The sequence below is a fragment of the Orussus abietinus genome, unplaced genomic scaffold (assembly GCF_000612105.2).
Source record: "Orussus abietinus isolate OABI.00-Male unplaced genomic scaffold, Oabi_2.0 scaffold29, whole genome shotgun sequence".
Classification (NCBI taxonomy): domain Eukaryota; kingdom Metazoa; phylum Arthropoda; class Insecta; order Hymenoptera; family Orussidae; genus Orussus; species Orussus abietinus.
Window position 1 is genome coordinate 1,199,125 of NW_019395567.1, and position 19,259 is coordinate 1,218,383.

At 47.9% G+C, this 19,259-nt stretch overlaps 1 protein-coding gene across 4 annotated transcripts in view; it reads left to right on the forward strand.

The window, feature by feature from the left end:
* Positions 1 to 760: 760 nt before the first annotated feature.
* LOC105700140 (homeobox protein extradenticle) overlaps positions 761 to 19,259 on the forward strand; it is a 50,410-nt gene continuing 31,911 nt past the window's right edge. For all 4 annotated transcript variants that reach the window (XM_012425765.2, XM_012425782.2, XM_012425773.2 and 1 more), the window contains exons 1-2: positions 761 to 1,074; positions 3,016 to 3,089. In XM_012425765.2, coding sequence (XP_012281188.1) covers positions 842 to 1,074; positions 3,016 to 3,089 — 307 coding nt within the window. In that variant the 5' untranslated portion in view covers positions 761 to 841. The remainder of the gene's footprint in view (positions 1,075 to 3,015; positions 3,090 to 19,259) is intronic.

The window sequence follows — 19,259 nt, forward strand, 5'->3', positions numbered from 1 at the left end:
GTCCGCGGCGGCCGAGCCGAGCGGCGGCGGAGTTGGCCGAGAGTGGCCGAAGCGGGCCGAGGCTGCGTCGGGCGAGGAGAGCACCGCGAGTGCTGCGAAGTGCGACACGAGCTGCAGCCTGTGCCGACCTCCCTGACGCGCCGATGGCTCGAGGCCAGAGCCCGACTCCTCCGAGGCTCCGCGATTCGAGAGCGGCCTAACCTCTTCCCGGCGCGGCGCGCCCGTGTTCGTTCGCACCTCCCTTCAACGCGTATACGTAAACCCCGACAATCCGCCAGAGTTGTATCCCGACTGCAGGTTAGAACCGAGAAGCGCGCTCCGACCGAGACGGAGAGAGACCGACCGAGCGAGACGGAGAAGGAGCGACAGTGATTAGACGCGAAGTGCACGGCGAAGTGAGCGAGAGAGAGACCGCGCTACCGAGGTGAGTACGCGCCAGACAGAGAGGCCTCTCTGGAACGCGCGCGCCACGGACTTTTAAGCGAGACCGACAAAGGCGGCGACATAACCTCTCGCGAGATCGGCGAGTCTTCCGCGGAGAGGCAGAGGCGACCGGCGCGCAACGACATAACCTCAAACGACTCGACCAGGGGCCCTTCCCCGTTTCATCGCACCTCCCCCTTCCGACCTTCTCTGGCGAAAGATACAAAGTATTTTTAGGGACATTGTATTCGATATAGAGAGTAAATAGTGGCTGCGAGAGCATATTTTTCTGGCGGGGAGGAGCTTCCTCGGGGAACACGTGGGGACGAGACTCGGGGGTGTCTTCCTACCGTCGGCTGGGAGGGCTTCTTGAGGGTCTTCCTGGAGGAGGGCCCGTTCCCGCTCGGTCCTTCGGTTGATGGATGAAACCGGAAGGATGCTGCAACACGGAGGATCCGGCGTCGGCTTGATGGGCGGCAATCAGGGCCAGGGTGCCCAGAACGCCGGCGGATACGGCAGCATGGGGCCCGTCGACGGCTCCGCCGCCCAGGGACCCGACCAGACCGTCGAGTCCAGGAAGCAGGACATCGGCGAGATCCTGCAGCAGATCATGAACATCACGGATCAGAGCTTGGACGAGGCCCAGGCGAGGTAAGTGACGAAATTCAGTTTACCCTGGTTGGATTAGTTAAACCGGGAACGATCGTTTCCGCGCTCCAAGACTTGTACTTCAGTTTTTAAAGGCGCTAAGTTAAAGACGCCTTTAGCCATTTAATGAAGAGGTGAGGGACGATTTTTAATGATAGAGATAGGAGAGATAAAGTTTTTCAAGTTTTTTTTTTTAGATGAAAATTATTAAGGGACGGCATTAAGTACAAGTTTGCATGTTTCGAGAGGAGCCGTTTCCTTTTTCCTTTACGTGAAAAGTCTCATGAAATGTGAATCTCGTATGTTACGAGGGGGGCCCTGTTTCGGAAAATGAATCGCCTTTTTCTTCTTGCAGTTAATTTTCTTATTTACATTTATCTTTGCGTGTCAATATTGAAAGTTTGGCGATAATAACAATTTCACCCTTGAAATGAAATGAGAATCGTGAGAGCTTTGTTTACAAATTATTTTGTACGGAGTTGATCTAGGGTCGCTTTGGAGCTCTGACTGGTGACTTTTCTTTTCGATGTTATCTCGACACACGAACACGTGTTAACGATAGCCATTGTTTCCGTGTGGGCGAGGTTGAGATCCGTCAAGGTTATTCGGATTCTCCTTTTGCCTGGTATGTGTATTTGGTTACGGATTAATAGGGAGAGCGATCGAGCGACTCGCTTAGAAGACAATGCCGGCGACGTGGAAGGCGAGGAAGAATATTCCCTTCGAGCGCACTATTTTTATCGAGAGGGAGGGAGAAAAAGAAGAAAAAAAAAAAGCTCGCCTTCCAACGATGGAAAACTTCTACCAGCAGTCTGGAAAGTCGCCGGATTGTTAAAACCCATTTTTCTTCCCTCGATTAGAATATATATATATATTTTTTTTCAATACCTAAAATCTGAAATTGCAATGAAACACAATATACCGTTTTGAGAAACTCAACTTTAAATATGGATATCCCAGTTATGTTTAGTATCGGAAGTTAAAATTATTACCGACCGAAAAAACACCCCAATTGTCGGAATTTCTTGGGATTACCTTGTAAAAAGAATTGTACGTTTAGGGAAGGAAATATTCTAATATTCTGTATATAGATTCATATGTTAAAGCTTTGAACGGTGGGTTTAATCTCCAAAAGCGAGGCACCGGTACGAGCTTATTACGTCCTTTTAATTTCATGAGCGATCGCCGCGCATACGCGTTCACACGGTGGAATTTAATTGAATAAAGTTTATATCGGAGGCGGGTGTTTTGCCGCTCGTCCCGAAATTAACCGGGGAAAATCGAACGATTTGCCTGAATGACCGCGCTCGGCGATAAAAGGAGCAATAAAAAATACATATAGCAAAATTCACGTCACCCCATGACGAGCACGTGTTACTGGCGGTACGTCCTTTTTACGAGGCGCCGCGCGATTCCCGGCCGACGTGCCGCACCGGCCGAATCACGCGAAACGATAAATTCTCACGTGAAATCTAATTTTATGTATATACGCCGGCTATGTTGCGTTCCCGATAATGGCACGACGATGGTGTACTCGGCGAGCTCTCTCGAAAATCAATCTTAGTGATAAATGGAATGAAAAAAAGAGAGGAAAAATCGGAGCCCGCGAAAAATGTTTAGGGGCAAAATGTAAGAAAATAAATGAAATATAATCCTTTTTCTGGTTTCGGATGGCACACTTGAGAGGGCTATGGGAAACGATTAATTATCACGTGAAATCCAATTTTATAGATAATGCCGGCTTTGTTGCGATTTGATAAAGGCACGACGATGGTGCACTCGAAAGTATTCGGCGAGCTTCCTCGCGAATGAATTTCAATATTGGAAGGAAAGAAAATAGAAATGTAGTAATAATATTAAGGGTGAAAAATCGGAGAGAGGGAAAAATATTTGTGGGTAAAATGTAAGAAGATAAATAAAGTGCAATTGTTTCCCTGCTTTCAGAAAGCACACTCTGAACTGCCACAGAATGAAGCCTGCCCTGTTTTCGGTGCTGTGCGAGATTAAGGAGAAGACCGGTGAGTTTGGAAGAAAAAAATTTATTTATATAATTTTTTCTTGTTACAGAGAATTTTAGGAGTTACTTGTTGCGACTCGATCGTCCCTTTCGATTTCTTGCGGTGCGATTCTATTCGTAGTTTTGGAATGTTTGAGAGCTAATGATAGATTATGGGTTCTATCGAGTTGTCATTGGTCTCGCAAGAAAAAGGAATGTCTGCAGCGGAATGAGTGATCTCTTTGGAATGTATTATATCGGGATAGGGAGAGAAAGAATGGCCGGTCGAACGGTGGATCGAGACAACGATATTCCTTGGGATCGTCGTCTCTTTCTCGAGGTGGCGTTAACCGGTTCCCATGGCCTGAAAGACCGCGGAACGAAATACCCCGGTCACCGAGAAGGGCGTATAGATATAGGAGAACACGCGGAGAAAATGGCGAAGGTAGGCGCGGTTTAGTGAAAAATCGAAATTCCAGCCGATCTACCGGCAGCGCCTTGCTGATCCGGATTTAACCCCTTTCGCCTTGCAATGTAACGAGAGTTACGACCGCCTCGAGTTACGGGGAATGTATGTCTATACGTGGAAAAGGTTCGAGAGGCGGAGGGTTAATGGGAAAGAATAACGACCAGGGGTTCGATTTTGACAATCGACACGTGGAGAGAAATATTTGGTTGAATCGAGATTTTTTTTTGGCCCTTTTTTGACAAAATTCTACGGTTTATATCAAACTTGGGAACGAGCCTAATATTAAAATGTACGCATAAAGTTGTGTTATCGGCAAGAATATTTCTTGGAATTAATGGAGGGATTTAAGATAACAGTTTCCTCGAGTGAAGTGATAAGTCAGCCGTTTCAATGTTCCGAAGGGAATCGGATTCGATCGGAGGATTTTTCCCGGTGAGTCGGATTTTGGTTAATCCGCGTGTAGAGAGCGAGTAAAACGTGGACGTGATAACCGAAGGCGTCGGGAATGCACGGGAAGAATTTCGGAAAGTAAGCCGGTAACATTTGAATGCGTTCAACGGTGTCGGCGAGATGCGAATAGAAAAGTGAACGAATACGAGAAAACACGAAAAACGCATAAGGAAGGAGCGTGTTCCCGTGAAAGGGGGCCTCGCATCCGTCAACGTCGGCGGCGACAGCGAGGAGGCCCTTCGAGGCTGAATTTTCGTGAAGTCGGGAACGCGAGCAGGATAAAAAAAAAAAAGAATAAAAAAACGAAAAAAAAAGAGAGGGCGATTCGATTCGGCACTCGGCGCGAGCCCTTGGGGGACAACGGGTCCCGGGTAACTAGACACCGTGGAGATTGACTAGGTATTACTTTAGCTAGGGGAAATGGGAGGAAAAAAAAAGAAGAAGAAGAAAAAGAGTCCCCAGGTCGCGGTTCTCTTCGGGGGATATTTACGGGCGGCGCTGCAGGGCGCCCCCCTGTAAACGCGGATGCCCCCCGCGTCATTCGAAACTCGTAAACATAATTTTTATGCGATGTTTGGATTACTTTACGCACCGACCAAGAGACCACGAAACGCGCAATTATTTTCGGGCTCCCCCGAGCCGAGGGGAACCACGCCCCTGGGCTCCGCCGTCGGGAAGCTGCCTCTTCAACGAGGGGGTGGCTTTTGGACCCGGGCGATACCATCGGAGGGTCCTCGCGAGGATCCATCTTCGGGCCTTGCCAGGACCCGGAACCTCCTTCGGCGACACCCTTCGAGAAGCATTGTCCTCCCTGACCCCGGGTTTCACGTTTGAGGTGGGAAGAAAGTGTCCTCTTGTTCCTGAAACTTTTTTGGACTCACTCCGTGTACCCGATCGTTTGGAATTTTATCACCTGGATATCGGGTGGTCTGGATGCCGGGGAAATTTGAATTTTTCTTTAATTTTCTTTGTAATCATTTTGGCCCCTCGGGTGACACTTTCGTGTCACCTTAAAGCGGGGCTCGACTCAACCCTTTGATCACTCCGTGCCCACTAGTTCAATCGCATTCGGCTGCTTTCGCGTTTGCATGATTTCAATGAAGGCGAACTAAGGAACGACTGATAGGAGTTTCCTAGTTGAGCGTCTTGTGGGTGGCTGGATGTCTGTATACAGTGGTCTATAACATCGATACAAATTTGGTGGATTTTTTTTTTATACAGAATCAATGTTCATTAATTGGAAATTTACCTGAATTATTGGTTTGGTTTGATTCTTGAGTATCGCGGAATGATGTATCTTCTTTCAATGCTCCGAAATGAAAAACAAAGAAAAATATGAGTAGGGACATCGACGTAACGTATCGATATCCTTCTCGAAGGGAGGGATAAAAATGTCGATTCTTCTCCTGAAAGAGGGAAAAGGCAAATTTTAAATCGCTCTCAAAGGTCGTGCGTTTTTTTTTTTCTTTTCGATCGGAAATGATTCGTCGAAGAGTGGGTGAAAGAAAGCCGGTCGCGTTTATGGAGCTCAGGTGGGAGGTCCATTCTGCCGAGACACCCTGTATGCGCACCTGAGGAGCCCGCGCGAGGAAGAGAGAGGAGACGCGACGGCGTAGCGGGAGCTGGAGAGAGAGGGAGCTAGCTTCGCTCCGGGAGGGAAGAGAAGGACGCGGGACTGGTAGGAGAGTTTATGGGCAATGGCTGACGAGGCAGTGAAAAAGTACTAAAACCAAGAGGAGCGGATAAACGCTATGTTAAGCAGACCGTTTTACCAACCATTTAATATAATCAGCTCTCTCATGAAGCCGAGATAACTTTGGATCAGGACTGTGCTGTGGCGAGATTTCCGGATTTGTTTTCCTTTTCCTTCCCCCTGATTTCTACCCTATTTTTTTTTCTTTCCTTCCTATCAACCCTCGAAATGGCAGAACCCCTGACTGCGATTTTGAACACCCTCCGTGACACATTCTACCATTGCACGTGACGTGCACTGTCACAATTATTTTAGACAATTTTAAATCGCTTCCGGAGGGTAATCTAGAGTTCCAGAAGATTTCCCACGAATTAGAGTATAACCCGGTTCTTTTATTTCCTCTTTGCTAGGATTTTGTACCCTTTGCAATTGTCCTGTTTTCACGGGGTGCGATCGGATTTATTAAAAAAAAATATATATATATACAATTGTAAATAATTCTTCATCGGGGTTATGCGTGATTTCCAAGTGATACTTGAGCGAGAGAATGGTCGTTTCTTTCTTTGATTTTGCTTTCGTGCGTCGGAATTATTAAAAAAAAAAAAAAAAAAAAAAAAAACATTCTAATTTATCCCTCGAGGTATGAGAGGGTCAAAGGATGCACCGTGAGGGTCAGAGTACGCCTGGTCCTTTTTTATCCCGTTTTCGCCAGGATCTCCGGATTTCACCTTTTCATTCTTTCCCCCTTTTCATGGGTCGCGATCACGAGGGCGATCCTCTCGAGTGCGTGGAACACGTACGCACCTTCTCCGTATGCTGCGGATCGTGAACGCGAGCCGGGCCCCATACATTCGAGATTAACGCCGTTGGACAGCCCTGAGGATCTCGATGATATCCCCGCCTCTTCCCCCCCGGGAAATCGAGATCGCCGAGGGTTGGCTCCCCAAAGTTCTCTCGGGTCCGTCCTTTTTTTTTCCTTCCCCCTTTTCTTTTTCTTTTTCCCTCCTCTCCTTCCTCCTTTTGGAAATTCGGCCCGAGCTCGCAGGAGGGTGGGAGAGAGAGAGGGGCTCTCGAGGATCGAGAGGAGCGCCTCCACTAGTGGATTTGGACAGCCCTTCACGACGAGGGGTGACTGGTCCAGCATACCTAACGTTCTCCTCTCTACCTAGTCTAAAAATATAATGGACCAGTCGGAATAACGCGTCCTAGGGTTCTGGGAAAATTTCTCCAGGGGTCCCCAGCCTGTCTGTACCGAAAGCGACCTTTTTCGATTTTTTTTTTCTATCGTTTTTTTTTCAAATGATCAAGGGGGTGGGTTCTAACCTCGAGAGCGTAAACGGCGGATTTTGCGGGATTCAAGAAGTCCCTAGGAAAGGGAATCTTTTTCGATTTTAGCATTATTTCGGAGACTTCAAGGGGGTGACTCTAACCTCGCGAGGGTGAACGACGATTTTTTGCAATGCGATGGAAAAAATGGGGTTTTGCGTAAAAATCGAGAGGGGAGAGGGTGGCTTTTCCAGGTGGATTGGAATATCGCTCCGGGTTAATTAAAAATCCCCCCCTTCTCCCCCGGGGAATCGCGTCGATTATTTTTTTACGTGTCCATGACTGTCAATTTCCCCGGCTCGCGGGACTCGATGATGGAGAAACTCGGCCATGTCGAAGGGGATTCAATGGAACGAAAGTAACCGTTTGACTTAATGGATTAACGATTAATTATTGCGCGCCGGGGGGGAAAAAAAAAATGACAGTGCCGATGCCGCGGGTTTAAAACAATGGCGGCGGTCGGGTCGCGGCGGAACAATTAAAAATCCATACTCGATTTGGCGCGGGGCCAGCGGTAATTCGGTTTCACTCCGACTTGCTTCGGGGGGTAGTGTTATTGTTGGCGAGCATTTCTCATCGTAATCGGCCGACTGAATGTCTCACTCGTCGGGGTTTTTTTTCTTTTTTTTTTTCCCTTCCACTTTGCCTTTCGTTTCGCCACAGTTTCCGGGGAAAGTGATTAAAGAATCGCCGGTGGTTAATTCGAGGAGGGTGGCGAAAACGTCCGGTGGTTTTTGACGGATATCAGCTGATCGGTTCTTGCGGATTTTTCGAGGTGGAGCTCGTCACTCTCGTCGTTATCTTTGTGGGGAAGGTATCTAAAATGTAATAGAAAATATGTACATGCGTTATCACGCTATAAAGCGGGCAAACGTCATTTTTTTCTCTATCATCTTAGGTAATGAAATAATGAAGAAATGAGTATGAGAGATAAATACAGGTCCTGATTAAATATCGAACCTTCCCGGTGGTCGATTTTTTGGGCGATACGATATTCCGGATTTTTTTTTTATTAGATTTAGAATATATCTCGCGACCTCGTTTCACTTCATCGTTCTGGGTAATGAAGGGATTTAAAAATGGCTCGTGAAAAATTAAATACGAGTGCCTTAATTAAATTGAACCGCCGCGGTATGGAGAGCACGGCCGGAGGTCAAAGCCACGAGGAACACGATAGTTACTATCATGCAGAAGGGGTTGTCAGTGGCGAGATAGAGATCGCTGCGTGGCCACGGCGCCGTGTCGAGTGTGTCTGCATACCGGTGTGTATTCCTCGGGGTGTAAGCCGTCCGAGTCGAAGGGTTCTCTCTCCGGCTCGGGTCCGCAATCTAAGCGAAGATACCTCGTTAGTCGAGTGGAAGTTCGAGCCTCGTCCGGGCAGAAAAGCTGGTTCACCTTGACTGCTGGAACCCCATCTGCATGTGCAGGGCCGCATCCCGGTGGAGAGGGACGTCGCTGCTCGAGGGGGGGGCTCGGATGCACCTTTTAACCGGACTCCTCCAAGGGGACCTTTGATGAAATCCCCTCTAGGATTTCAAGGGAGAGCAAAACTTGCCGGTCGACCGACCTCCGTAGAGCCGATAGAAATCGATGGAGATTTACATACGTCTTTGCACAGGCCGAGGGGAAAAAAAAGAAATGTACGAAACCAAAGAAATGTTTCCTCGAATAGCACGAAATTTTGTCAATTCAAAGAATTAATTGTTTGAAGTTAAGTCAGACCGCGGGTATTCCGAAGGAACGTTGCGTCCGATTGTTATTCGAGTTTTGATTTCAAATAAACTCCAATAAATTTAAAAATATAATTATACTCCTTGAATAAACGAAATATTTCTTTGGTTTATTACTGGAATTATCAGGGAATTTTTTTTTCTGGCTGTAGTCGGACACCGTTTAAAGTCAGGCATTTTGACTGGGCTTGATAGTTCTAGTGTTGATGAGGTTTCATTTTTCTCGGTGCATCCTCGTAACTGAAATTTCACGGCGAGAAACTTAACATTAGAGGACGTATGAGTGCGAGTGTTAGGGCATTTTTACTTGAATTAAATGTAACGTTAAGGTGACATGTAAGGGGTCTCATGGTTTGAAGGCTTTCTTTAACCGGGGTGTCGGATCGTTTGAAATTTCACTGAGGGAAACGTGGAGATTCCGAGGGAGGTACGAATACCCATGAGTTTTCAATTTTATCATAATTTGGTTACAATCACTTTTTTTTTTTTTTTTTTTGGAAAATCGGATTCACGTATATGGCGAAAACGCCTTGAATCCTGTGGGGTGTTTCTATTTTGATGTCGATAAGTTCTTCGGAAATCGTTAGTCTCTCGTAGGAGGGACGGGGGTCCTTTTCGAAAAAGGGCGATCCAATCTCGAGGCGGAAAGTCCTGCGACGCCGATGCATCCGGGCATGCGATTTAAGAGTGCAACGACGTCGTTACCCTCGGGCACACCGGAACCCGAAACGAAGTTTGCGGGATATCTCCTGGCTCGACGCGGCCCGGACGAAGAAAGCATCGCCCCGCTCCGGCTGAAAGGGAGAAAAATATACAAAAAGTAGGGAAACGAAGGGCCGCCGACGGGGAGCGAGAGGACGAACCAGAGGCGAATGTTGCCCACCTTCGGGATTCCAGCTCGTTTCGCCGTCTGTCAGCGAGCGAGACATCGGTAGCGATGCTCGTTGATTGTACAGGGTGAATCAGGACTCTTGAGATACTCCGTCGATCTCGACCCCGCGTGGTTAGATCTTGATTTTGGAACGTACTATATGGGGGACCTAGATTTTTCAAGGTGCTTAAAAATTGGGCTCTGATTTATAAAAATGCTCCATAGGTGGGCCTTAATTTCTGAAAATACTCAATAGTCGGGCCTCGCTTTATAAAAGTTCTCTATTATTGGGTCTTAATTTCTGAAAACAGATAGATAGATCTTGATTTTGGAACGTACTCCATGGGGGATCTCAATTTTTCAAGGTGCTTAAAAATTGGGCCCTGATTTATAAAAGTGCTCCATAGGTGGGCCTTAATTACTGAAAATCCTCCATAGTTGGATCCTGATTCTTGAAGATACTTTATAGCTGGGCCTTCATTTCTGAAAATACTCAATAGTTGGGCTTCGCTTTATAAAAGTTCTCTATTATTGGGTCTGAATTTCTGAAAATAGATAGAGAGTTAAATCTTGATTATAGAACGTACTCCATGGGGGACCTCGATTTTTCAAGGTGCTTAAAAATTGGGCCCTGATATATAAAAATGCTCCATTGCCGGGCCTTAATTTCTGAAAATATTCCACTATTGGATCCTGATTTTTTAAGATACTCTGTAATTAAGGCTTGATTGATGAAAAGACTCTGTAATTAGACCCTGACCTTCTGAAGATACACTGCAGTTGGGCCCAGATTTTTGAAAATACATCACGAGTACACTCTGACTTTTCGAAGTACAGCCGAGTCGAGATGTCCGAAAACGAGAGGAATCCAAAAATGGGTTGACCCTTCCCCTGTCAAATCCCATTATTCTTTTCTTCGTCATTAGCCGCGGATTTTACGCAACGTTATCGAGGTCGCACTTAATTTTATTCTTTTCGTTGGGAATGATATCATTATTTTTTTTTTGTATAGGAAAGGTTGAAAGCATGCTTTCTTCGGTTTCTATTCGCAAGGTCGCATTGTTAGTTTTGGGCCGGAATTGAAGGAGGGCGACTGACCCCGAAGGGTCCTCAAGGCGGGCCTTAATAGTTCCATGTTGAGGCGAAATGTGTCCCGGCTTGAAACGGCAGGTCGGGTTTTGCGGTTTCACCCGGCTCGGGGGAGGAAACGAGAAAAGGAACGCTTTTGTCCGTCCCCGGAGTCTGTGACGTCACGCTGCGAAACGAATTTCAGGGTTTCGGGATTTCGGGATTTGCCGCGCGGGGGATCTCTCCGGGTCGGACTCCTTCAGGATACTCGTCGGATTCCCATCCAGATCGTATCTCTCGGGAGGTACGATGGAATATCTGTATTATCCCTCCGGACATCCGTTCGATCGGGAAATGTTATTTATTCCTCGATGGTTTCACCGAAAATCACCGAGTTTCCCCATCTAGAGTCTCGGCCGATAACGATGGAGTGCTCTTATCACATTTTCTTTCGTGGTCATTCCCTGAAAATAGGCGGAAATCGACAGTTTAATATACACGCAGCAGGGCTGAGCTGATCTAAATCGTTTGGTTGAGGTCATCGATTTTTCATCAATTTATTTTCATTTCTTTTTAAACAATCCGAGTGCTTGTCTGTTCGCGCTCCGTCATATCGGAAAGCTAAAAATTAAACGTCGCTTAAGTGTACCGATGTTTAAACAGAGATATTTATTTCGGATAATAAAAAAGAAATCGTGATTTAAAATCGACGATCCTTTTTTTTTCTTTTTTAAGGAATCATGATTTTTATCAACCCTGTACACCGGTTACCTTTCGATTAGACTTCTGTCGTGTCGAGAGCGATAAAAACCTGGGGATAAATTATTACGAGGTAATTGTGCTCATTGAATACTCACCGTGGATCATTGCCGAGTAGTGTTTGGTGTAGATAAGCTCTTTACTCGCCGCAGTAGCAGCTGATAACAGATAAGATAGAACTTTGGGCATAATTTGGTGCGTGCGAGCGATATCGTAGCACGCAACTCGCTCTGGATTTTCGGATTGTCTTTCTCATTTCTGTATATTCCACCTGCCGGTTACCGATTTTCCGCGTGCGTTATCCGCAATGCGGATTCACTTATTCCTCGCCGTTGAAAACGCTCCCTGCGTAGGAACGCCGGTATCGCGGTCGTGGAGACGCATTAATTAGTTCATCTCGGCTTTCAGCTGAAAACTTGGTAGCGTTTCGTGCCAAGTACATACGAATACCATGCACGAACGACAGGAAGTATTTAAGGTGACATGAAAGTGGCGACTGAGGGGTCTCGTTTGTGAAACCTTTCTTCAAAATCGGTGTATCGAGTCGTTTGATTATTCTACGCGAATGTGGAGACCCTAGGGAAGGTCCTTACACCCATGAGATTTAATTCTCGTAAGTTTATAAATTTCTTACATTTTTCTTTGTACGAAAAATGAAATTTCTTGGGTGTCGGGACCTTACGTAGGACCTTAAAATTGACACTGACAAATTGCAAACGATTCGATGCACCCAATTAAGAGAAATGTGTCATAAACGAGTGACTTCTCGGGTGCTACTTTCATATCGCCTTAATGGCTAACCTCGACACGTCGATTTGATCAGTTTTCCTCTGTCCTTGCTTATGAAATTTTTCCGACGTCCCGTGTCGCGACTTCTGTCAATTTTAACAGGATTTTGTATAGGGAATCCGAGACGAATGGTGGAAATAATTGGATGCGTTATCGTTGGATTACATTAATTGGGTCCTTATGTCGCTCCGTAGGTCCTCGTAAGGTTGCACAGCGGAGATGGCGTCCCCGTTTCGAATTTCTTTTTATTCCGTTAGGTCTGATCCTCCGCGTCGCCTGGAAGGGAATCTACGCGAGGGAACAAAGACAATTTCGAGAGCAAGAAAGGCCATTGTGCTGCCAGGTTGAATGCGGGAGCTATGTTGATGTACCGTTACCGAAATTGCACTCGCCGGTCCGTCGCTTTAATTACACGCCGCTCCTTGCCGGAAGTCGCCATTAAGGAGGCCAGCCCTCTTGAAAAGGTACTTCCTTCGAGACCCTTTAGCGTCCTGGACGGATTAGCCGGTCGAGAGGGCCGAAGGCATCTCTGGAAGACCTCTCCGGATCGACGGAGCACTCTGGGAATAAAGAAAGAAGAGAAATAGCTATAAAGAAATTAAAAAAAAAGAAAAAGAAGAGGGATTTCACGAGTACGCGGATCCTTCCTTAAGGTGAAGTGCACACGCAGCTAAAAAGAGAGCTTTTTGGGATCTTCTCAAAAAGAGACCCAGGATGCTCAGTCAGCTGCCGAGGGGGACATGTATGGACCAGACGCCTTAACGATTCCCCAATCTCGTGGCAGGATTTGAAACGATTCGGAACCCTCCTCCCTCCATTCGTAGAAAAGTTATATAAACGAATGGACCCTTCGGGTGCCACTTTCATATCGCCTTAACGAGTTTGAGATCGCAAGGAGAAGCTATGGCGAGGCATCGAGCTCGAAGTTTCGAGGGCTGACGTTTTTCTCGAAGTGACGTCTCCTCCATTTCCGCGATTCCTAGGTCAAAGGGGGAAGGGGCGTAAAAATAAGACGAGGAAAAGATCGCAAGACTCGGCAATAGGGCTCTCGTCTCCGCGGGGGTGCCGCACGCGGTGGAGCTGCGGGCCGGAAAGGGCGGCGGCAGCGGGGAGGGGCGGTTTAACAAACCATACGTTATCCAGCGATAAAATCTCGCAAACCTATAAACTTGAGCCGGCTAGGTGCGGGTATGTTATATCATAAAAATCCAGTAAAATAAGCTCGTAAAACGAGGAGGAGGCCCGCCCGGCCGCGGGAACGTAACCTCTCTCCTTGGGCGCGCGCGCGCAAGTGTGGGCGCGCGGCGTCGCGGCACGCCGCGAGAGCTTTCACTCTCCTTTCCCCTGGAGCCGCGCGGCCGGCCCAGGGGAAACGAGGCCCCGGGGCTGCGCGGGCCAATCAGGCCGCGGCGACCCTCCCCCTCCCTCGACCCCGCGACGGTCCCGCGGTCGGCCGTTCTAATCCGATGGTAATTCTATGGAGATTGCGAGCGTCGAGGGGGGAGGGCTTCTCGTCTTACGGGTCATCGGGTACGGAGGTGCTCCGCGGTCAGGGCGGTTCGATTCAACCCTGTCAAAGGATCCCACAAGGACCTCGGGGGTAATGACGATGACGCGGGTAGCTAATTGAATTCCCTCGGGAAAGAAACTACTCGGATTTAGGAATTGCAGGCAGAAAAGTGATACCTTTTAGGGATTCGATATATTAACGAACGTTCTCGAGCGGAGGTTTTATTTGAAATTGCCCGCGGTGCCCTCTGGGGGTTCTTAATCTAAGGAACGGTCGCCGGGAATTATGTTTTAATATGCCCGCGACGGACTTTCGGAGTCCTCGATTTGAATTGCGCGCGTGTCGAGGTTTGGGAATTCTCGAGTTAAGGAACTGTCGCCAGGGTCCGATTAATTAGGAATGACGGGAACTGTGTCGGTGTCGTCGCGGAGCATTGCTCCGTCAATAGCGTGACACGTCAACGCGTGCGTTATTCAGGGAAAAGGGGATCGGATATATATTTTAGCCGCGCGGAGAATCCAAGATGGCGGACCTCCCGTACGGAGAGCGAGTATTTTTGGCGCCACCTACCGCACCCCTGGCGGGTTGGTGTCAACACGGGAACCGTTTTAAGCCGACTTCCAGTCGGAAGTTGTTGCCATTCGTGGCTTATCTTGTGATATCAACACGACCGGTAAAAATGCTCACGTAACGCAGGATATATTAATCGAAAATAGTGCCGGCTATAATGGTGCGTCCTCTCCCGTTGCCTGGCATGGTTTGACGCGCATGTATAAACACATAAAGCGCACGTATTAACGCATAATGCAAGTATATAAACGCATAATGCGCACGTATTAACGCGCTTTAATCCCCCCGCGGATCAGAACCGCAGCGGAATTTCAGGGTCCGGAAATTTCAGGTCTCAGGGTTGGGCGCGAAAAGTCAATCAAAGCGCGCCCTAAGGTTTATCGCTGTTCGTTTCTTGTTGGTTCGCCACCGGGGGTCGGGGAGGCGAAGTGACAGGTGAATGGCGGCCCACCCTCGGGATAACCTCAAACCCCGCGCTGTCAAATAAGTATGTATCGCGATATATCCCCCCGCCGCTACTAGTGGCGGAAGGTGATACCCCGAGTTCGGTATACCTTCCCCGCGAAATTCAAATTTTATTACGCCACTCGCCGTCGAGTCGACGGAAGACAAATGCCCTCCCTTTTTTTCTTTTAATCCAACCTTCAGCCACCTTCAATGATTTTAAATTAAATTTCTAAAGGTCCTTAATTTTTTATATTCAAACCTTAAGGTACCCTTAATTTTTCTTTCACCTAGTTCAAGGCGGCTTTGTGATTTTTTTTTTTTACTTAATTTTCTGGACGGTCTTGAGATTCTTTTCTATATTTACATTTCACGCGCCTTCAATTCTTGTCTAGGTAATATTTGAGGGTGGTCAATTGTTTGTGGTTAAATTTCGAACACCCTTCATTTTCAATTGATCCTTTTTTTGTTTGTTTTTATGTCGGAGTTGCGGCAAAGTTGAGGGGGGTGAAGGGGGCCTTTTTTCGCGGGGATCCCGGTTGTTTTGTTTTCTTCCCCCCCGTTTATGAGCACTCTGCACGTTTCACGGTGTTTACGGGGAGCTCGAGGGAAACGAGCAATTTTTCACGGTGTGCAGCCGCGTCGGGGGTTGCAAGGGGCTGGTTAAGGTGGAGTGCCATGGGGTGGGCGGGTGCGCGCTCGCGAGACGTTACGGCTTAGCATGTAGCTTACTTTGATGGTGCCATTTTGGGTCCGTAAAAAATATTACGAGCGCTTTTAAACCCATCCTAGCGTAGACGACCTTTGACACAGGATTCCTTCCGGGGTGGAGGCGACTCCACCCTAAAAGAAGTCCCCGAAAAGGATCGGGCGCACTCGGCGCTTCCCATCGCGGCCGGAAACGGACTTTTCAATTCTCCGCAATTTATCACGATAAGTTAATACTATTTACACAATAATAATAATTATATAAAAAGGATTTTTCTTTAACCAATTTTAGGTAACGCGCTATTGTTAAAGTCGTGGAGTAGCGTTGTTGAAGAGTAGAGTCGGTCTTCAATGAACAACAAGGGCGAATTCTCGGTTCTAATGGTATTTCGGGGCATGTACGTAGTCGTGTTCATGTCGGCGCGTATATTGTCTCGAAATTTCATTAAAATTCATGAATCGCGCTCGCCGGGGGAGGGGAGGGGAGGGGGTGTCTTTGAGTTCGGATCTTCGGGAAGAAGAGACGGTGCCAGGGCTCGGGCGAAAGAAGGGGTTGGTAGGGCTTCCCGGGGCCGAGTTATGAATAATACAGGGAAGTTCTAATTGCACGAGACTAAACTCGACTTGGGAACTTGGCCGGGGGCGACGGGAACTTTGTGAGCCTGGGTTGGGAAACTTACCGGTGGTTTCCGCCCTGGGAGGGGTGTCGGTTTTCCTCCGTTTTTCTCATCCGCGCAAAAAGGGCTTAACGCGAATTAATTATCCGAGGAATTTGCGTAAGGTGCACCTGTCGACCCTATAACACGGTGTCTTCCCTCGTTGATTAGTCGATGGGAAATTACAGGTGCGAGGGAGGGGCGGATAAAGCGGAAGTCACGTCATGGATGTCACGTGAGGGGATGGAAATTAAAAGGGAGCGTAAAAAGTGGGGCTTTAAAGGGCCGAGGGGCGTCAGGGGTGGACACCTGTAGGTGCGCCTCGTCACGTGGTTTCCCCTCTCTTCCAGTTTATGGGGAAGGGGAAGAGGGAAAGACTAAAGGAACGCTTCCGGTCTGTCCTGGCGGGTAAATGGACCGGCTGGAATTTTAAGACAAACGATAAGGGATGAACTTCCTCGGGCACCGGGAACGGCGGGGGGGACACCTGTAGGTTTTCCGTCACGTGGTCTCCAGGGTGCCACGGGGTCGCCTGGGCGGGGGCATCTCTCTCTCTGTCTCGTTCGTGAATGATTAAAGTCATTATTTTCCATACCACTCGAACCCTCTCTTTCTCTTTCTCTCTCTTTCATCCCGCCGCCGGAGGGCGGGGGTGGCGCGAAGGAGCGAGAGAGACCGCAGGAATACCGCCGGGGTGTGTTCAACCCCCGTTGTCCGGGGCGCTGTAACGTCGCTCGTAAAAACACCGTAAACTCGACAGCAACAGGTCCCCCCCCCCCGTGTGTCTGGCTCATGGGCGCCCCATTCGAATATGACGTTCGAGGGGCGCGGGGCACCCGGTCGCGGGTCCCGGCCCTGACTTTCCGTTAGATCGGTCCTGATTTTCCGGTAGAACCGACCCTGACTTTCTGGGAGAGTCGGCTCTAAAAATTCGGAAGACTCGACCTTGACTTTCCGGTAGACCCGGCCTTGACTTTCCGAGAGACCGGAACCTAATTTTCAGGTTGACCCGGTCCCAACTTTCCGGTAGACCCAAGCTCGCAGTGCTTCCCATTGGGCCGCGCTCCGGTCCGATCCCGCAGTCGAGCCTGGGCCCTCGAGCCGGCAACAAGGGCCGAGGTACTCCTTGATTATCTTGGGGCGGTTATTGCGAGCCCTCGCTTTCTAACGGCGTGGATGAACGAGGGTGAACTTCCCCTCTGCTGTTTGCACGGGAATTCCCCTCCCTTGGTTATGAAGCTCCGTAACGGCGGTTCTTAACCTGTTTCCAGCGAACTTATTACGAGCTTTCCGTATAACCACGTTTCTCCGTACACGTTTGTATATCTATGTATGCTTTTTGGGCTTCGTCGCCCCGGCCTCGAATTAAAATTTTGAAAGGTTTCCTCGGGATCGAACTTGACCTCGGAAAGTTTAAGGATTGCCGTCCTTAAGTGGATATCAAGAATTTATTTATACCGGGGTTTAAGGTGACATAAAAGTGGCATCCAAAAAATGTCGTGCGATTTCAATATTTTTAAAATTCATTTCCAGACAATTTAAAAGTGTTGTATAAAAAATTGAAATTTCAAAAGGGTCTTTGACTTTCCTCGCAGCCTTCGATATTCCCGTTGTAAAGTTTGGAGCGATTCAGTCCACCCAGTTCGAAGAAAAGTTTCACGAATTAACTTTTAAGAGGGCACTTTCATATCACCTTAATGCACGATACCAAGATGATTTTTCTCTCTTTTTAACGCATTGGCCCGAACAAAGTACAATGTAACGCACGTCGAAATTCTATTAGGATTTATTCCGTATCCCTCGTTTGATGTCAAGGATCTCCATCGAAGAGTTTCCCTTCCGTCTGGTGGAGTTTTTCCTCGAATTTTTTTCCCCAGAGGAAAAATCCGCGTTTGAAGCCACTTGGCCGCAATCATGGCCGTTGGGCATGTTGCCGGACGTTTTCCGTTTTTGGGGCTGGGAGAGGATCGCAACTTGGGGGAGGGGAAGAAAAAATGAAAAAAAAAAAAAAGAGGAAATGAAACAGGGTGGATCGTCGCCATTGGCCCGATCGTGCCAAGATGCGATCCCGGGGTTTTCGAATTCCGGAGGCGCGAGGACCCGGCCTGCAGTTTTATGCAGTTTTATGCATTATGTATGCTCGAACGTCGCCCGAGAGAAAAATGGTCGGGGAGCTGCGGGGGATACGTGCCGCGCGCCCTGCAGCACGCGAGGCCCCCGGTGTACGCGTTATCGGCCCGCTGGTCCTTATCACTGCCTCGGTCGAGCCCCGAGATCCGTCGCCAATTTCCCAGAATTTTTCTACCCTTTTTTTTTTTCCCCATTTAGACTCCCCGAGACGAATTTTAGACACTTTCAACTCGTACAAGAAACCCCCTTAACCTTGTACACTCTTATCGAGATGTCGATTGCTGATGTCGAAGTAACACTCGACAAAGGAGTGCAAAGGGTTAAGGTACGATTTTGGTCTTTAAGTACTTTCCCCTCCCTGGATTTACACGGTAAATTATAATATTATTTTATTTCATTCCTTAAGCTATTTGAAATAAATACGTATTTTTCGAAACTTCTATGCACGAGTACTGGCTTAAACCGGAATTCCTCGGTTCTGCCTGAACTATATTTTTTGGTTGAAAAATCAACATTGATGATGATCAATAAAGTTTTAGATGACTCGGTGGAATATTCTTCGGAAAGAGGTGTCTTATTCGAGTTGACTCGGTTTTGAGGGTTCACGTCAGCTTAAGGTCATTTCAATTGTATAGAAGGTTACGTTACGTCTTCGTTATGTTACCTCGGAATCCATTTAAAGCCTATAATTAGCGGTTTTAAATACGTTCGAAATGTTGTCTCGAACCCCTCGTATGCCGTCTCGCCTTCCTTCTCCTCTTCCAGATATTAAAAATGGAACAAGTAGGAGAGGACGCGTAAAATTGAACGGAACTTCTCGCCAAGGAGGGCTTTTTGGTCCGTCGAGTTTCGTACAGTTGGCAAGCGGGGTCGCCCCGGCCTTGCCAAATTCTCGTTGTTTCTCTTTTTCGAGTCTATTCTTTCGCGGCTCGACAGTCGGGGGACAGTTTTTCCGCGATTTGATATCGAGCGCCTTACGACCCTGGCGAGAGAGAGAGAAAGAAAGAGAGAGAACAAAA